This window comes from Schistocerca serialis, chromosome 2 (genome assembly GCF_023864345.2).
Source record: "Schistocerca serialis cubense isolate TAMUIC-IGC-003099 chromosome 2, iqSchSeri2.2, whole genome shotgun sequence".
Taxonomy (NCBI): Eukaryota; Metazoa; Arthropoda; class Insecta; order Orthoptera; family Acrididae; genus Schistocerca; species Schistocerca serialis.
The window spans coordinates 359,148,299-359,169,536 of NC_064639.1; the positions used below are offsets into that span (position 1 = coordinate 359,148,299).

The 21,238-nt window shown below is 40.1% G+C and overlaps 1 protein-coding gene across 1 annotated transcript in view; it reads left to right on the forward strand.

The window, feature by feature from the left end:
- LOC126457175 (protein split ends) overlaps positions 1-21,238 on the forward strand; it is a 370,024-nt gene that overhangs the window by 325,354 nt on the left and 23,432 nt on the right. The window contains exon 19 of the mRNA XM_050093261.1: positions 6,548-6,969. Within this exon, the coding sequence (XP_049949218.1) occupies positions 6,548-6,969 (422 nt within the window). The remainder of the gene's footprint in view (positions 1-6,547; positions 6,970-21,238) is intronic.

Sequence of the window (21,238 nt, forward strand, 5' to 3'; positions counted from 1 at the left end):
AGCTTTTATTGTAGCCTTCAAAGGCAACATTTTGCCAGAAAGGGCTGAGGTCCTGGTCAATAGATATGATGTCAGGCCTTATTTCCCTCCTCCCTGATGAGATGTTTTAAGTGCCAAACGTTCAGACACATGTTCTCCTGCTGTTCTAATAAGGCTATCTGTAGGGCATGTGGACGGGCGTCCCAAGAGGGCAGCCCTTGTCACCAACACCCTCAGTGTGTCAACTTTCTGGAACTGCACCCCCCTCGTTCGCTGCAGTGCTCAGTGTTCAAGACAGAGAAGACAATTCAAAAGTATAAAAAGCTTGACCACCTGTCTCATCAAGATGCAAAGAACTTCATGCGAACTGAAATGATCTTAAATTTTGTGACTGTTATGTCGCAGTCCAGAGCTCACGTGATAACAAGGTCTCGCAGACACCTCCCGGCCCTGGTCATATTCTAGGGGCTGCCCTACAGGTGGGGGAGGGAATGTCAGCTCCCTTGCTCCCTACAACTATAGCACTGGTGGTTCCCACACCTAGGCCAGAGATGCCATTCATCCTCTGGCATCATCACGGATGAGGACACCTGTGAAGGTGCTCTCCCACTGCCCCATAATAACCCCCCCCCCCCCCCCTCTCCCCCCCCTCTCCCCCGACCAGGACCAGCAGCGAAAGGCCAAGGCTGTGGGCTGAAGAAAAGTATGGTCCTCTTCACTCCTGAAAGATAAAATGAGGAAAACTTTGCAGAAATCAATGTAGGATAAGCAGAAAGATGATAAACTAGTTTCTGAGGCTTTGGATGTTCCACCACCCATTCCTGCAGAGGTCGAGCCTATGAACATTGATGACATATCACACAATCAGGTGGACTACAACCTGGTAGCAAATGAATCACACTTACCTTTTCCATTCTCCACTTTCTCAGACCTGACTCCAATGCTACTATTGTCCTCTAACTGAACTGTCATTTAACGGCTACTTACTCCGTAGTTGGCATAGCACTTCAAGAAACACAGTTTACAATAACACACCTACCCGCTCTGAAAAACTACAGACCCTACTATACCAGTCGCATTAATGTTGAGAGAACATCTGGTGGGATCTGTACCCTCATACGCTCTGATATTTCCAGTGAGCAGGTGCCCCTTACCACTGCACTAGGGCCTGTGACACTGTCCTGCAGAGGCCGAGTACTACAACACCTCCTTTCGGAATTGGATACCTGTGTACTCAACACTGGAGCTGCAGCACGTTTCACTGCAGCCCACAGAACATATTCAGCTATTGATCTCACAGTTTACAGCCTGAGTATCTTAATCCTCATTCAGTGGCGTGTCCATGCGGATCTTGGTGACAGTGACCGTTTTCCTATTGTTCTCTTCCTCTCCACTCACAGACATCTGGGGCATGTCCACTTCGGAAAGCTGACTGACAGACTTTCTCCTCTATAGCCATTTTTGCAGCCAGTTGTGTGATGGGCATTGACAAAATTGGTACAGGATACTATTGTTACTATTATTCATGCTGCAGCAGCAACGATACCCTACTCCTTCGGCTTATCCCAACAACCATGGTGGTCTGAAGATATAGCCACAGCTATCGGGGAACGCTGGAGGGTGCTTCAGCAGCACAAATGCCATCACTCTATGGGTAATTTAATAGAATTCAAGAGACTACAGACAAAAGTGTGGTTTTTAACAAAGAAAAGGAAGTGCAAGTGTTGGGAGAAATATGTATCATCTATACGATCCCATACACCACCGTCCCAAGTACAGACTAAACTCGGTCACATTTGTGGCCATCCACCAACTACAGCAGTTCATAGCATTTTTGTCAATGGTAACATCTACACTGATCCCATGGTACTTGCCAAATGTTTTACGGCACACTTTGCTAAAGTGTCTGCTTGCAGTAATTACTATCCTAATTTCCTGATCCGGCAACACCTTATTGAGTGCCACCTGCTATCCTGGTACACACACGGCTTTGTATCGTACAACGGCCCTTTTAGATATGGCTGCTGGACTCGACAAAATTCACAACCAAATGCTCAAACATTTTGCCGACAGCATGAAATACATCCTCAGGCCTTTTAATTGTATTTGGCGGAAAGGAGAATTTTCCTCTCAATGACAGGAAGGTATTATTATTTGTGCTCTGAAACTGTGAAAGGTCCCACATAATTTAACTAACTACTGGCCAATCCCTCTGATGAATGGGCTGTGTAAGTTATTCAAACAAATGGCCATCCGCTGTCTTTGTTGATGACTTGAAGCTGGAGGGCCACATCATGATTCCAAAGTGGCTTTCTGACATTCCTGTCTACTACAGATCATCTAGAATCTGCATGTGCTACACTTTCGCGCATCGCCAACATCTGATTGCAGTGTTCTTTGACCTACAAAAGGCATACAGTACCACCTTGCGACATCACATCCTGTCTGCACTTACCTGAGTGGGGTTTCCGGGGCACTGCAAACAGGAGTCCCAGAGGGATTGGTTCGAACTGTAACGCTGTTCACTAACACCATCAGCCTCATCCTGCGGCGGGTACCTCCATGCGACCACAAATTACTTTTATCCTGTCTCATCGTGTTGTGCCTTTAGCCCCCCTTGTGCAAGTTGCTGTCTGGATTATCACTATTTTCCTTTACCTATTGTGTTATAACTACTGTCGCATACTTCTTCAAACTCTTGACTTGTTATACAGTTCGAGCAGCCAAGGCCCCACTTTTTCACTTTTTACCTTTTTGTGCGTTTTTCTCATGAAATAGAGGAATTGATGACCCAGTAGTTTAGTCCCTTTACACACATAATCATCATCATCTACAGTAACTCAATAGAGCATGGTGTTATATACAGAACTTACCATAAATAGCTTTTGCTCTTTGAAATAGTGAAGCATTTTAAGTAAGTTCCCTTTGTACAAGTTATGATATCTGGTGAACTAGTTTAGCTCTTGTGGCAAGGCAGCATTCTAGACATATTGTACCTAAAATGGTATGGGCAGCAGTGTTAATACTATTTTTCTTATCAGGACCCTGTTCATTGTGATCCTCATAGATTTGAAGTGGGCTTACGTTGTGATGAAATGGCTGAGACCAGGCTGCAGATTTTGTATTAACAGTGTTATAAATTCAAGTTTACATGTAGAAGGCCTGAAGATTAGTAAACATCCTTTTATTTTTTTTAACACAATAGGTAGGCTACTGAGAAGTAATGACCGTATTTTACATACTATAAGACACTACAGATCATAATATGCACCTTAGTTTTCAAGCAATTTTTAAAAAAATAACATTTTTGTTATTAGATTGCAAAGCCAGATTTAAAAAATGTACTTTTACGGGTAATGCAATTCACTTTCAGTCCAAGTTCACTGGCATCATAGACTGAAATGAAGCATCATAGGCTAGTTGTTCTGGGTTTGTGATGATGGGGCAGGAGGGAGACAGTATTTTCACGCTTGTGAATCCCCACACCGGTGCACTGCTGGTGCCAGTTGAATCCAAATTGGCCAGGTATAGATAGGTTTCCTGTGGCATTGAATATTTGGCCATTTTTAAGACTGGTGGGAATTTTAAATTGAGCACTGGATATTTTTATGTTAATTTCAAGTATATGACTAATTTTTTATGCATCTCAGTGTTTATAAGTCATCAACTGAACAGGTACATTCAGTAGTATATGTGGACACCATCTGCAAAATGTGTTGATAGAGTTCGTAGCAAATAAGTAATAAATCAGAACATCATGCATGATGCTGAGGTTTTTCTGGTTGTACACTGAAAATGTAAAGTGATAAACTTACTTCATACTGCTACTTTATGGGCTTGTCAGCAAGAAAATGTTTTGCCAGTGTTTGAAATTGTGTGTAGTGTTTGTTGGAAGTTACTAAGTGCTTTCGTTCTCAAATACTGAATTAATGTAGTATGGATAATTTGTGTGTATTATGTTGCCTCAAGACATTGTGGTACCTTCAGGGCTCAGGGTGCTGCTGTTTGTTAATAGTTACGGTATTGTTGACTGTGGTACAGTGATTGGATGATATTTTTTGATTTTGTGTGTGTGTGTGTGTGTGTGTGTGTGTGTGTGTGAGAGAGAGAGAGACGGGCGGGAGGGGGGGGGGAAGGGGGGTACAGAGTTCCTTTTCGTAATGGGCTATAAGTTACAAGTACTCAGCACTGTGTTTACAAGCAGTCTGTGAACTTTTAACCAACAATTCTCATGGTAGCACTACATAGAGTGCTCATATTAGCAGTGATTAGCTATAGCTAGCATGTGATGAGGTTTGAATCTTACAGTTGACCTAATTTTTATTTGCCTTCCTTTCAACTATTGTGTACAGTACAGTACTTCGTGTCTGTTTGAATGTATCTTGTTATGCCATGCTGTCAGATACGCATATTATAATCAACCAATTTGAGTTCTGTGTTCTGTGATGTCACTTACTGACCATGGTCATGAGCCATGATGGGTTCTACAAACTTTTGATATAGACTAAATGTTTCGCAGAAACCTGTTGTAAATTGTGAACTTCTGTATCCACTGAAATTCCATTTTTGAAGACAGATGTTATTTGCTATTAAGGGAAGAGGGAAGAAGGCATTCTATTGGCTTCAAGTGCACATTTATGTCTCGTGACAACGATTATGGGTCAGTCAATCCTACTCATTGTCATCCACATGGCAAGTTTTGTTTACGTGGTACACCATAGTTTGACCTTACTGCATCCAGTTGTAATTTAAATTAGACTATATTGTGTATGCAGACAGTACAGTGAAGATCTGATGTTCTAGAATAAGAGTTTGAACAATTTTTGGATTTCTTGCCATGATTCCGACTCATATCAAAATTAAAACTGTGTCTGTATTCCAGAACAACAAAATCAGGTTTTGCATTTTCCCCACATTTTCCACCATATTTACATCTCTATTATAATCCCTTATTCCACCTCATTTCTATATGTTAACAGCAGGCATATCATGAATAGTTAATTTTGTCATAGCACAAAACTACCCACAGGATGTTGGTCTACTCTTATCAGATACCTCTCAAAAGAGCAACCACAGCAGACATTTCTGGTGTAGAAACCAAGCAAGATGGCACACTGCTTAAGACTGGACTTCTGTTCTGGAGGCTGGCAGTACAACCCTCTCCCCATCTAACTACTCAGATGTAGGTTTTCCTTCGTTTCCTTAAATTGCTCAAACCAAATGACGCAATAATTGCTTTGGAAAGAACGTATCCTATGTCCTCCTCCAATCTGAGCTTGTTTTCTGTTTCTAAATGACCTTGAGATGGGTCATTAAACCCTAAGCCTCCTTCCTGTTTTTTTAGGGTAGAAGAAAACCACATGAAATTCCAACTTAATTCAGGTATTGGTTAATACACTTACTAATGAAAGTAGTAAATCAAGAATTGAACTAGAATTTTTACATCAATTAAAATGAAGCTGCAAATGAGGTATAATATATCTAAAGTTATTGCACAAAATTTGAAAATAAGCAGTCACGAACTATAAATAAGGGAAGTGCATAAATCATCTTCTTCTTCTTCTTCTTTTTTTTTTTAAGATAGATGGGCCAGAAATCTGAACATTTGTTGTACAAGGGGAAATGATACTAGCTTGCATTGTCGGGCTACAAGAAGTTAGTCATTGAATATGAATAGGAATTTCATATTTTGTGTCGCACAATTGTTTTGCTTTTAATATAGGGACTAAAGTAAATATTTATAGACCACTACATGTTTCATATTGTGTTTTTAGCTATTACATTACAATGGCAGTTTGGAGTCAGTATATTCAAGCTGAACAGTGAAAGACAATATGTCAATGCTTACCAAATGCAGTTGAAATTTTGTGAATGTGAACAAAAACATTGCCAAAATACAGAAATTAAAAATTTCTTGCAAAGTGATTTAGTGATAGGTGTGTGTTACAGTTTACAATTTTACTTTTGGGATGCTAAAGACATTCACCCATGTGGAAGTTCATGATAAAGTACCTTTTTTGGTTGTGAGTTATTTCTAACTGAATTAACATAGGATAGATTAATGAACTAGCTTATGTTGAGGCCTCACTTGGTCATTCAAGTATAAAAATTTGATTGATGTAGTTACAAAAGAAAGAAATTCAACTTGCCAATGTCATTTAACGACCTTTCCTTTCTTTTTATTTATACTTTCTAGAGTGTCTCTGCCATAAACGTAGAGAAAGTTGTCATTTCAAACTATCGGGTGGCCTTTTTGAATCATTGTGCATAGTCACTGTGGTCTGCAGATAGCACTGAGAGACTGAAGTTGCTCAAAGAGTGGAATTATCTGTTTGTTCTTGATATCCAGCATCCTTTTGGATTCCTTGTCCTTTCATCACTTGCTGTGAATGTGGCAATCCTCCAGTTCACCATTTATGTTGGAGTTTTTAATTTAGTCTATGTATTGTAGATTTAACTCTTTCCTGTTACGCGTTGTATGAAGTCAATTTTTTGAGAAAGAAAAGTTGGTGTAACATTTTCCATATCATTTGTAAGGGAACTTTATGTCCTTTTTTTTTTGTTACAGGAGCTGTTCGTTCTCCTATTCTGCCTGCAATTGACATTAAGTGTGCCGATGTAGATGAGGATGCCGTACACGGGAGTAGCCCACCTCTCGAATTACGGAGGCCATCAAATGCTATTCGTGGTAGTAGTAGCAGTGTGCGTGGTGGTCTCACGTCACCTCACGACCGTACTACTGACTCACCACAAGTGGCTACGGTATATCGTATGGCAGCTCATTACACCCCGCCACCTGGTCGGTACTACGGTGAACCAGGTGCCGAACCTCCACCGGCACATCTACCACCACGTGCTCTGCCTCGACATCACCATCCCTTACCTGGTTCTGAAGCACCGCCAGGTGGACAACCAAGACTTCAGGTTGCTACACCACCACATGCTAGCCAGGTGCCTCCACAAGCTGATTCACTGCTTATGTTATTGCAGGTATGTAACAATTGTATTCCCATATATTCAGTTTATATTGTCATTTTGTTATAATTTTTGTAAACTTGTGATACACATGAGAGATAAGAATGTCTGGTTTTCAATTGCTAAAGTAAAAACCATACAAGCCAGGAATGGTGAAAAAATGATGCTTAATGCCAGAGGTCTGCAGACGGGGTATTTTAAGTATTTACACTAGAGTATGCAGCGGTCCTGAAATGAAAAAAATAGATATTTATTTTATTTATTTATTTAAGACATCTGCTTTATTGAACCTGCATATTGGAATGTTGCCACTAAACAAATTAGAACTATAACAGAAATAAAATTTTCTCAAAGTTATTCTCTCTTAGAATTGTAATTTTATTTATTTATTTGCTAGCCGCATTTGAGACTGGAATACAAAACAATATTTTTGCTAAAACAGATAGCTTTCAAAAGAGACGACTCAAGCGAATCATCATCATCATCATCATCCGTTTGAGTTAAATACAGGTCAGCCTCATCGGTAGATCATCACATAGTTCACAGTCCAGTCACTCCGGAAACAGGCTTAATTTTTTTTTGTTGGCTAATGCACCTGACACCTTCTAGATGGACCGAAATAAATACATAATAAATAAATAGAACACTAAAACAGAATAAGGTATTAATGCCATGTTATAATTTTATTCTAGTCTAGCTGGAATTGACATTTCTTTACAAATTTGATTCACAGCATTCCTACGTCTGCGTCTGCATACGTACTCTGCAAGCCATTCTGTGGTGCAAGGCAGAGGGTACCGTCGGCCGCTACTAGTCTTATTGTTACGGTACTTATGTGAAACACACATTTGCGGCAGCAGAATCTCTCTGCAGTCAGCGTCAAATGCCAGTTCTTTAAATTTTTTCGATAGTGTTCCATGAAAAGAATGCCGCCTGCGCACCAGGGATTCCCATTTGAGTTCCGAAGCATCTGTCTGATACATGGGTGTTGATTGAATCTACTGGTAACACATGTAGCAGCCTGCCCCTGATTTGTTATGAAGTCTTCCTATAATCTGACCTAGTGGGAATCCAAGATACTCGAGTAGTACACGAGCATTAGTCGCACTAGTATTCTATACCTGGCCTCCTTTGCAGGTGAATCAGTTTCCTAAGATTCTCCCAATAAACTGCAGTCCATCGTTCACCTTCCCTGCAAGAATACTTACATGTTTTTCAATTCCAAATTGCTTTGCCGTGTTACACCTAGATATTTAAATGACGTGACTGTGTTGAGCAGCCTACTACTAATGCTGTATTCAAACATTATGGGATTGTTTTTCCTATTCATTAGCATTATCTTAGGTTTATATACATTTAAAGAAAGCTGCCATTTGTCACACCAACTAGACATTCTATCTGTCATCTTGTGTCCTCCTATAGTCACTCAATGTCGTCTCCTTCCCATGCATCAGCAGTAAACAGCCACAGATTGCTTTCCGTAACATCATCAGCAAATAAACACACAGCGCTGCTCACCCTGCCCGTCAGTACATTTATGTATGTAGAGAACAATACTGGTCCTATCACACTTCTCTGGGGCGCTCCTGATGATACCTTTGTCTCTGATGATGAATGCTTGCCATCGAGGACAATGTACTGGATACTATTACTTCAGAAGTCTTAGAGCACCTTGCATATGTGTGAAGTTATTCTGTATGCTCATACATTAGTTAATTTTGCAGTGGGGCACTGCTTCAAATGCTTGCAGAAGTCTAAGAATATGGGATCTGCATGTTGCCCTTCATCCATAGTTCACAGAAAAGGGCGAGCTGAGTTTCGCATTAGCGATAGGTACTTTCTAAAACTGTTGTGGACAGAAGCCTGTCTGTCTCGAGGAAGTTTCATCATATTTGAGTTAAGAATATGTTCAAAAATTCTTTCCAAAACAAATGTTAAAGATGTTGGTCTGTAATTTTATGGGTCCATTCTTTTACCCTTCTTGTACACAGTTGTCACTTCCACTTTTCACCAGTTGCTTGGGACTTTGCGTTGGGCAAGAGAGTTGTGATAAACACAAGCTGAGTAAGGAGCCAAGACTGCTTTTTGTGCAACTGAATTGAGAATTATCTCCAGACCTGGGGTCTCATTGGTTTTCAGCTCTTTCACTTGCTTCTGTACACCAGTATGCCCATTACTATGTCCTCTATAAGAGAATCTGTAAGATGGTAAAAAAAATTACACTATGTATCTATAATCATACTGTTTGAATAATATCTTAAGTGCAAAATTTGAAACCTCAGCTTTACTTTTGGGTGACCATACAGGTCATATCAATTCATGGTCATGAATTTCTCTGGAAAAAATATATTTTAAACCTCTATATCATAAGCATTAAGAAATAAAGTATTTTCATTTTATCTTAATTTTTGTAAATGGTATGGCTCTTTGAGAAATTATATTTTGTAAATAACTCTTTAAAGTATAGAGAACAAAAAATATTACTAATAAACAAAAAGTACAGGAGACCTGGTGGATGTTTTGTGTTAAACCTCCCTCTTAGTGCACTGAAATTTGATTGACACCCATACAATAAGGGGCCTCTTTTAACTTATAAATTTAAAACCAAAATTTAATTTTTCCACTTACATTTTTTTTTTTTTTATTTTAATTTGGAAGATCACAGAACACTATCTTTTCTGTTGTGTTAAAATGAAGAAGACAGTAAGGATGTTTATATTTCTGGGTGTGAAGTTGTTGATGTGCTGAATGTTAGCGTTTCTGCTGTAGCCCTTACTATATCCTTCCTGAAACGTCCAGGAAAAGTGAGAAGCACAAGAAGAAAACAGTATGTAAAAAGGAAAGTGGAAGAAATTGAAACAAGTTTTGCACAAGCAACATTTTCAAAACTATGTTACGTTAAATGATGACAGAGATTGCAGCAGGCAAGGTCCTTACTGGGCTGATGTTATCTCTGTTAGTGAAAACGGTGAAAAAGTTAAATAAGTAAAAAGATATACGACAAGATCAATAAGAGAAGCAAATCTCCTAATGAAAGAGGGGAGCCTGAATTTAAAAATTTGTCTCACAAAATTCCATCCCTTACAACCAAAATGGATAAAATGGCAGCCAGTGAAGGAAGTATGCACGTGTATTTACTGGACAAATTTGAAACTTGTTTGTTTTGCCATAAGCAGTGTTGCAGGAAAGAAGTACACAGAGATGGACCTTACGCTTTTGTGTGTCTGTCAAGAGCCATAAGATAAATGTTGGTTGTAGGAGTGTGCAAGATGTCCTGGTACTGAAGTGATGACTGTTGAACCATTCCACCTTCAGGATACTGACAGTGATGTAACCTCTGCATTGTGGGAGGGAGGAGAGTTGGTAAAGAAGGCAATAGAGTCAGAGAAGCTTGTTACAGAGGTTAAAATTGGGTCATGAAAGAAATAGCTCACCATCATATCCGGAGGATTCAGACACAAACCATATCAGAAGCAAAATCAACCACATCCCAGAATACTGATTCATTAGTTATTCATTTCGACTTTGCTGAGAACTGGTATGTTGCTTTTCAGAACGAAATTCAAAGTTACCACTGGCACACATCACAGGTATCAATACTCACGTGTTGCTCAATTCCCTGTACCATCACACTGTTTTGCTATTGTCAGTGATGGTCTCATTCATTTTAGTGCACATGCATGCTACAATGTCAGCATGATAATTGATGACATAGCATCTAGAGACCATACTTATACTAAACATGTGTATGTGATTGATGGTGCAGCATCTCATTTTAAAAACTGCTTTCAGATTTATGAGCTTGATCAACACTGTTATACAGGAATTAAGACAAAAAATGGATATTTTCAGCAAAAGGTTGTGGAAAAAGTGCATGTGATGGGGTAAGAGGTCTCTGTGAACATCTTGTAACAAGAGTTAATCTCCAGCATGAAGCTGTCAATATTGTAAGAGAAGCTACTGGATTTGTACACACCTTATCAATATTAGTAATAAACATGAAACTTTAATTCTAAATGAAAGCCCATCAAGGGAATTCCATTTAAAAAAGAGAGAAGAGTGGTGTGCTATGAAGCTTGTGGTAGGTATTCAATCAGGTCACTACTGGGTTGCATCCCGGAGTGCACATTTTGCAAGAACAGTTCTCCATGAAATGCAGTGTGTTACTGTGTGTGAAATGCAGAGACCACAGTATACATTAGAAGACTTTGTAGTGAGCCACCTCATTCCTTGTCATCATCATCATCATCATCATCTTCGTTTCCCCTCTATCAAACATCTGGTCGGGTTGGGGTATCAATGGTACTTCACCACTGTACTCTGTCTTTCCACCATTCTTCTTCCACAGTTTGGTTCCATAGTAGGTTTCTTCTCCTTAAACTCATCTTTATTGTATCAATCCATCTTGTTCTCGGTCTTCCTCTTGGCCTCTTGCCTGCCCTCAATCTTGGACTCCATCATTCTTCTTGGTATTCTTCTCTTTCCCATCCTCTTCACATGCCCAAATCATTTTAATCTAGTCTTTTCAATTTTCTCAGTCAACTTCTCCACTCCAATTTCTTTCCTAACATCTTCATTTTTCACTCTGTCTCTCCTCGTCTTCCCTAGCATACTTCTCAGAAACTTCATTTCACTGGATTGTATCATACTCTCCTCTCTTCCAGTCATAGTCCAAGTCTCTGAGCTGTAAATTAGTGTGGGTGTGAAGTAAGTCTTGTATAGCACCAGCTTGCACATCATTGACACTTCCCTTCCCCACACCAAGCCCCTCACACACTGGTAAAATGTACTACTCTGTTGTATTCTTTTGCTAATTTCTGTCTCCAAACGAGCATTCCCCATTAATTCACTTCCCAAATATTTAAAGTTGTCCACTATTTCAATATCCCGTCTCTTAATATGAATTTGTCCATTGCCCTCTCCATCCCCTCTGGTTACCACCCTGGTCTTGCTTTTCTCCACACCAAATTTCATTTCATATTTCTCGACCTTATCATTTAGAATGTCTATTTGTTTTTGTACCTCCTTACTGCTTGTTCCCCACACCACAATATCATCAGCAAATAGTAACAGCTTCATCCCCCTTCCAATATGGGTTTCTTTTGTCTCTCTGACTATTTCATCCATCACTATTATAAATAGTAGTGGTGATATATACATTTCCTTGTCTTAGTCCCGTAACATTCTTAAACCATTCAGTTGTCCCAACTGGTGTCTGCACACAACTAGAGCTTTTTATATATTGCCTGGCTGACTTCAAGTGTATGCTTTCCAAATCCCTTTCTCTTCAAGGTTGCCCATACCTTTTGTTGTGTCTAGACAAGACAGCCTAGACACAATGAGAGGAAGCCGAAAGGCACGCGCTAAGCCAAAGCAGGGTGCGTGAGGTCTGAAACAGGATACGTAATGAATGCTATAAAGAAAAGTACGTAGCTTCTGGAATACTTAACTTTAATCCATCCTTTTGGTACATCTGGAGATTGTGGCGATACAAGTGAGACTCTTTAGATACATGCAATGTTACTAATGGCGCCTTGCTAGGTCGTAGCCATTGACTTAGCTGAAGGCTATTCTAACTATCTGCTCTGCAAATGAGCGAGGCTTCGTCCATGTAGCCGCTAGCAAAGTCGTCCGTACAACTGGGGCGAGTGCTAGTCAGACTCTCGAGACCTGCCTTGTGGTGGCGCTCGGTCTGCGATCACACAGTGGCGACATGCGGGTCCGACATGTACTAATGGACCGCGGCCGTTTTAAAGCTACCACCTAGCAAGTGTGGTGTCTGGCGGTGACACCACACCTATTCCCTGGGATCACTGTCATATGCTTTCACGAGGTCGAGAAAGTCATCACCAGATCTTTCCCATACTCCCAATGTCTTTCCATCAACTGTCTCATACTAAAGATTGTGTCCACTTTGATCTACCATGGCGAAAGCCATACTGCTCCTCTTCTAACTGCCCTTCCACTTTTTCACTCTCTCTCTTCTTTCCAGTATCCTCTCCATTATTTTTGCTACTTGGGATATGAGTGTGATCCCTCGATAGTTGTCACATACTTTCCTATCCCCCTGCTTGAAAACTGGGATTATTATTCCCTTTCCCCATTCTTGAGGTACACATTGTTGGGAGGTACACATTGTTGGGTCCAAATGCATCTTATTAGTCTATATAGCCACTGTTGCCCAACTGGTCCAGTTGCATTTATCATCTCCACAGTAATTTCATCTATCCCAGGTGCCTTTCCTGTTTTCATTTTTCTCAGAGCTAGTTCCACTTCTAACATTGTTATATCCTCATCTTCTTCCAGACCCCTACCCCCCTGCCGTACTTCTATTCCCGTTCCATTACCGTTCTTAACATTTAGTAATTTATCAAAGTACTCTTTCCATCTTTTCCTAATCACCTCTGGTTGCATTAATAGCTCTCTGCTTTCCCCTTTCAGTAGCTTTGTGTGTGTTTTTTCCTTCCTCATACTCTTTGTAATTCCATATATCATCCGCTTACCACTAGTAACATCTTTTTCCAACACTCGAGTGAATTTCTCCCAACTTTTCCTCTTTTCTTCTGCTACCATTTTGTTACACTTGTTTTTACGGTCCTGGTATTCCCTTTTACTTTCAGCTGTTTGGTCTCTGTTCCATTCATGCCAGGCTTTCTTCTTTTCTTTTACTGCCTCCTTCACCCTCTCATTCCACCTTTGTGTCTCCTTTTCCTTGTCCCTTCCGGACACTCTGCCACAGGTTTTCTCAGCAGAGCTTACAAACGCATCTTTGAACTTACCCCATTCCTATTCCACATTGCCATACTCGGTGTTAGGGATTTTATGCTTAAGTGACTCCTTAAACTTTTCTTGTACCACGCCAACCTTTAGTTTCCACACTTTTATTTTTTTTCCCTTTCTTCCTTCATGTCTTTCAATTCATCAAATCTCGTCTTTGCCACCACTACTCAATGGTCTCCATCAAAAGCCTCTCCTGGGAGTGCAGTCACATCCGTCAAATGTCTCCGATTTTTATTTTCCATCAGATAATAATGGATGACCATCTTCATCCATCTATCACACCATCCATATCTCGTTATCTTTTGGCTACTCTTTTTATCGAACCATGTGTTACCCACAGTCAGCCCGTTTCTTTCACAGAAATCAACCAGTTTCTCTTCTCCCTCATTTTTCCTCCCATATCCATATGGGCCAATTATCTCCTCCTTCCCTCGACTTTCTTTGTCTACCTGCACATTTAGGTCACCCATTACTATTGCTTCCACATCTGTAATTATAGTCTCTAATACCTCTAGAAAATCCTCTATGTTCTCTTCTTTATTTTCTGTTTGTGGTGCATATACTTGGATGAAGTCCTTCACTATATTCCTTGTCCTCAGCAGAATCCTCGTCACCCTATCACTTGTGTATTCTACTGCTTCCACATATTGCTCTAGGTTTGGTTTTATTATGATACCTACTCCATTTTTGGCTTCTTGTCCACCACTCCAGTAGAGTGTGTAGCCTTTCCCCATTTTCCTCCTTCCTTTTCCCTTCCACCTAACTTCACTAAGTCCCATCAGTTCTATGTTCTCCTTTTCCATGATGTCCATCAACTCTTCTGCCTTCCTAGTAAGGGTCATCAGATTAATGATACCCACCTTCATTGTGTTTGTGCCTCACAGTTCCCCCCAGAACCCCAAGAACTGCGCGTCGCCTGCAGAGAACGTCTTAACTTTTTCCGAGGCTGGTTTTGAAGTACCATTTCATATAGGCTATTATTACGATGGGGTCGCGACTCCCAAAGGCATTTTAGAGCTGCTGCCAGCATATGTTTAGGCTGTTTGTAGCTGCCCTTCTGGAGTACAGACGCTATGGGCAGTAAGATATGAAGACAGTTCTTCCACTTTTCCACCGTTGGGACTTGTAAAATCCTCTTCTGCTTTCCAACCGTTGTCTGTCTTCACCTGTTACCATGGTGAGGGCCCCTTACAGGTTACAGGGTACTACCATCTGGAGCCAGATGGACCCAGGTTTTTTAACAAGGTTGTTACTCCTCCCCCTCCTCCTTCCTCACCACTTGCAAGGTGAGGCCCCACGCTTGGGACCGGCACTTTGTGTGTATGACAATAATTGGTGGGTTGGGACAGTGTCTCTCATGAGCTGCAATATATAATCATTTCCTTTATGACACCTCATGGTCCTGCTAATGCTTTCAAATGGCAATCATCAAAAGATCAGTGTGTAGTTATCATTTCCCGAGCACTGCTCTTGTTAGATCATCCTTGTCCACTTGAAAATTCAGCTCGGCTTTACAAGTTCAATGAGAAGCAGATGACTAAAGACAAATGTTCTCTTTTCAACAGTGCAGTATTGATTGTTACACTGTAGGAGATTTTAATACATGGAAAGTCAAGAAGAAGTAAAGTCATGACAGAAGACTATAATAATTTGTGTAATATCATATGAAGAAAAATTGGTATATATATTCTGTGTTTTTTTGTTATAAAATGCTTTTGAATAAAATAATGAATCGTTTTCCTACTCACTTCTGATGTTGTAAAGTAATTATTTTGATTCAAAAAAACCAGTTTCGCTTGACATTTATTTATAATCAGCAATCAATTTAAATATTTATGTGTCCATGACTTCTTAACCTTGAGAGTAGAGCTAGGTGAAACCTAAAAAATTTCTCACATTTCGTACAGACAGATATTGCCCAATCTTATTGCACATACAATGAGCAGCTGACATACCATGAAATTTTTAGAACATTTAGGATGGGGGTTTCGGAGAAAATAATTTCTGAATAATTAAAAAATTTCAGCTTCTTTCATCTTTATGTACAAATTTTTGACAGTTTAAGAATTTCATGCATTAATGTCATAGCTGACAGTTACCATTCCACTTTATTATTTCTCAAGACTGTTAACATCCTGTGACTACTCATGTTTCCAAAGCATAACTTTAAAGTTCACAAAGAGGTACAAATTTTTATTGTTTATTTTTCCAAAAAAATATGAAAAGAAGCTCAGAAGTGTGTGTGCATTAATCATGTCTCATGGTATTGGGAAGAAGTATATATTGAAAATAAATTCAGATCTGTATCACTTTTGGTTTCTTTATTACAATTTTTCAGTTTTACCATTTGTTATGACATTTTCGCAGATACTCTCATTTAGAGAGGTCTGTAGTGTTTTAACAAATCATCAGAAAATCAAAATATTGTATGTTTGGAGAGGTATCATGTAGAGCTTTCAACATTTTTTTTTTTTTTTTTTTTTTTTTTTTTTTTTCAGCAAACTTTGAAATAGTTATGTGACAAATTCACTCCTGACCTGTTTGATCTGAGACGAAATCACCCTTTTGCAGTCTTCTATTGCCGCACAGGGCTGGTTAACGAATGGCTGGATTGAAGCATCTGACCTGCTTAGCAATTTTATTTAGGACTACAATTTTCTCAGGTTCTTGGCAAGATTTTTTGTTAGAGTATGAAGGTGGTCATTCATTTGTTGTATGCTTCACACATTGGTATCTTGTCTTATCAGCTATGGACATAACTTTTAGGTCAGACGAGTGGCCATAGACATGTTCCTTCGTGCAATGCCCATATTTCTACTTTCTTCCCCTTGAGATGGAGACAAAAGTTCTTTCAGTCCTTTTAGTACCTACTGTAAACATAAGGTAATACAACAGTTGTACCTAACTGCCAAATACCAGTGACATAGAAACTGACTTTTGCAGATAAACATAATTTACACATGCTTGATATGCAGCCTTTATTAAGGACTGTAATTAATGTTTCCCCAATGTTGTCGTTGTGGTCTTCAGTCCTGAGACTGGTTTGATGCAGCTCTCCATGCTACTCTATCATGTGCAAGCTTCTTCATCTCCCAGTACCCACTGCAGCCTACATCCTTCTGAATCTGCTTAGTGTATTCATCTCTTGGTCTCCCTCTATGATTTTTACCCTCCACGCTGCCCTCCAATACTAAATTGGTGATCCCTTGATGTCTCAGAACATGTCCTACCAACCGATCCCTTCTTCTAGTCAAGTTGTGCCACAAGCTCCTCTTCTCCCCAATTCTATTCAATACCTCCTCATTAGTTATGTGATCAACCCATCTAATCTTCAGCATTCTTCTGTAGCACCACATTTCGAAAGCTTCTATTCTCTTCTTGTCTAAGCTATTTATCGTCCACGTTTCACTTCCAAACATACTCATGTTAACAAATTTTTCTTCTTCAGAAACGCTTTCCTTGCCATTGCCAGTCTACATTTTATATCCTCTCTACTTCGACCATCATCAGTTATTTTGCTCCCCAAATAGCAAAACTCCTTTACTACTTGAAGTGTCTCATTTCCTAATCTAATTCCCTCAGCATCACCCGATTTAATTCGACTACATTCCATTATCCTCGTTTTGCTTTTGTTGATGTTCATCTTCTACCCTCCTTTCAAGGCACTGTCCATTCCGTTCAACTGCTCTTCAAAGTCCTTTGCTGTCTCTGACAGAATTACAATGTCATCGGCAAACCTCCAAGTTTTTATTTCTTCTCCATGGATTTTAATACCCACTCTGAACTTTTCTTTTGTTCCCTTTATTGCTTGCTCAATATACAGATTGAATAACATCGGGGAGAGGCTACAACCCTGTCGCACTCCCTTCTGAACCACTGCTTCCCTTTCATGCCCCTCGACTCTTGTAACTGCCATCTGGTTTCTGTACAAATTGTAAATAGCCTTTCACTCTCTGTATTTTACCCCTGCCACCTTTAGAATTTGAAAGAGAGTATTACAATCAACATTGTCAAAAGCTTTCTCTAAGTCTACAAATGCTAGAAACGTAGGTTTGCCTTTCCTTAATCTTTCGTCTAAGGTAAGTCGTAGGGTCAGAATTGCCTCATGTGTTCCAACATTTCTACGGAATCCAAACTGATCTTCCCCAAGGTCAGCTTCTATCAGTTTTTCCATTCGTCTGTAAAGAATTTGTGTTAGTATTTTGCAGCTGTGGCTTATTAAACTGATAGTTCGGTAATTTTCACATCTGTCAACACCTGGTTTCTTTGGGATTGGGATTATTATATTCTTCTTGAAGTCTGAGGGAATTTCGCCTGTCTCATACATCTTGCTCACCAGATGGTAGAGTTTTGTCATGATTGGCTCTCCGAAGGCCGTCAGTAGTTCTAATGGAATGTTGTCTATTCCCGGGGCCTTGTTTCGACTCGGGTCTTTCAGTGCTCTGTCAAACTCTTCACGCAGTATCATATCTCCCATTTCATCTTTATCAACATCCTCTTCCATTTCCATAATATTGTCCTCAAGTACATCGCCCTTGTATAGGCCCTCTATATACTCCTTTCACCTTTCTGCTTTCCCTTCTTTGCTGAGAACTGGGTTTCCATCAAAGCTCTTGATATTCATGCAAGTGGTTCTCCTTTCTCCAAAGGTCTCTTTAATTTTCCTGTAGGCAGTATCTATCTTACCCCTAGTGAGACAAGCCTCTACATCCTTACATTTGTCCTCTAGCCATCCCTGCTTAGCCATTTTGCACTTCCTGTCGATATCATTTTTGAGATGTTTGTATTCCTTTTTGCCTGCTTCATTTACTCCATTTTTATATTTTGTCCTTTCATCAATTAAATTCAATATTTCTTCTGTTACCCAAGAGTTTCTACTAGCCCTCGTCTTTTTATCTATTTGATCCTCTGCTGCCTTCACTATTTCATCCCTCAAAGCTACCCATTCTTCTTCTACTGTATTTCTTTCCCCCATTCCTGTCAATTGTTCCCTTATGCTCTACCTGAAACTCTGTACAATCTCTGGTTCTTTCAGTTTATCCAGGTCCCATCTCCTTAAATTCTCACCTTTTTGCAGTTTCTTCAGTTTTAATCTACAGTTCCTAACCAATAGATTGTGGTCAGAGTCCACATCTGCCCCTGGAAATGTCTTACAATTTAAAACCTGGTTCCTAAATCTCTGTCTTACCATTATGTAATCTATCTGATACCTTTTAGTATCTCCATGGTTCTTCCGTGTATACAACCTTCTTTCATGATTCTTAAACCAAGTATTAGCTATGATTAAATTATGCTCTGTGCAAAATTCTACCAGGCGGCTTCCTCTTTCATTTCTTAGCCCCAATCCATATTTACCTACTATGTTTCCTTCTCTCCCTTTTCCTACTGACGAATTCCAGTCACCAATGACTATTAAATTTTCGTCTCCCTTCACTACCTGAATAATTTCTTTTATCTCATCATACACTTCATCAGTTTCTTCGTCATCTGCAGAGCTAGTTGGCATATAAACTTGTACTACTGTAGTATGCGTGGGCTTCGTATCTATCTTGGCTACGATAATTCACTATGCTGTTTGTTGTAGCTTACCCGTACACCTATTTTTTTATTCATTATTAAACCTACTCCTGCATTACCCCTATTTGATTTTGTATTTATAACCCTGTATTCACCTGACCAGAAGTCTTGTTCCTCCTGCCACCGAACTTCACTAATTCCCACTATATCTAACTTTAACCTATCCATTTCCCTTTTTAAATTTTCTAACCTACCTGCCCGATTAAGGGATCTGATATTCCACGCTCCAATCCGTAGAATGCCAGTTTTCTTTCTCCTGATAACAACGTCCTCCTTAGTAGTCCCCGCCCGGAGATCCGAATGGGGGACTATTTTACCTCCGGAATATTTTACCCAAGAGGACGCCATCATCATTTAATCATACAGTAAAGCTGCATGCCCTCGGGAAAAATTACGGCTGTAGTTTCCCCTTGCTTTCAGCCGTTCGCAGTACCAGAACAGCAAGGCCATTTTGGTTAGTGTTGCAAGGCCAGATCAGTCAATCATCCAGACTGTTGCCCCTGCAACTACTGAAAAGGCTGCTGCCCCTCTTCAGGAACCACATGTTTGTCTGGCCTCTCAACAGATACCCCTCCGTTGTGGTTGCACCTACGGTAGGGCTATCTGTATCGTTGAGGCACGCAAGCCTCCCCACCAATGGCAAGGTCCATGGTTCATTGGGGGGGGGGGGGGGGGGGGGGGGGGGGGGTCCCTAATATGGCTCCTGAAAATTTCCATAGATTTCTTCTTCTCTGAATAGTGTGTTGTTGCCAGTACCATGTTTTGCAGTGTCCAGTCTTGATCAACAATATGTGCAATGACAGGTATGTAACACCTCTTCCGATACAGATCAGTCCGCAAATTCACTATATGCATATATACATTCATGTCTATAGTCAGGACAATACTGGGCCTCATACTCACCCATATTTCATTGACTGTTTTGTGCCACTGTTGTAGGGTGAGACAGAATGATGGAGATGTCCAGATTCTGATCAATATATACGAGCTCCTGATGTAGAGATTGAAATGCTCCATCTGATATTAAAGTAAATGGACAAAGATTCGTGGCACACATTTCAAAGCACATTTTTGTTGCATAGTCTTCCGTTGAAACTGGTAATGTGTCAAAACTGAAGCTGTGTCGTGCCATCAGATGGGCTGTAGTGGATCCGTAAGACTGGAGATCACAGCACCTGCTAAAGTAAACATAGCCAACATGATATCCTTCCTTATCAGTCACTGAGAAAAATATCTCTCAAACATTGCTTTGACAATTTTTCGCATTGAGGATATTTTGAATGATGTAGAGATTGAAATGCTCCATCTGATATTAAAGTAAATGGACAAAGATTCGTGGCACACATTTCAAAGCACATTTTTGTTGCATAGTCTTCCGTTGAAACTGGTAATGTGTCAAAACTGAAGCTGTGTCGTGCCATCAGATGGGCTGTAGTGGATCCGTAAGACTGGAGATCACAGCACATGCTAAAGTAAACATAGCCAACATGATATCCTTCCTTATCAGTCACTGAGAAAAATATCTCTCAAACATTGCTTTGACAATTTTTCGCATTGTGGATATTTTGAATCAAAGTCCCCCCCCCCCCCCCAACACATACACACACACACACACACACACACACACACACTCTCACTCACTCTTTAGTATCACGTTCATGGGCTGTGAGATTGTGCTGCAGGCAACTGAGTTGTGATGTGGTAATTAGGGTGCACGTACACTGAATGCTCAGTCTAACACCTTTCAGTTGCCCAGAGTTGCATGGCATCATGTCAACAATCCCAGAAAGAGCATAAAATGGAAGTGCTGAAAGCAAATCAGTAATATGATTATGTGCATATACATGTTACTGGGATTTTAGAACCAAGTCGTACACTCTACCTGTTTTATGCAGCGGATAATGAAAAGTTTGCTAATTTAATTTAC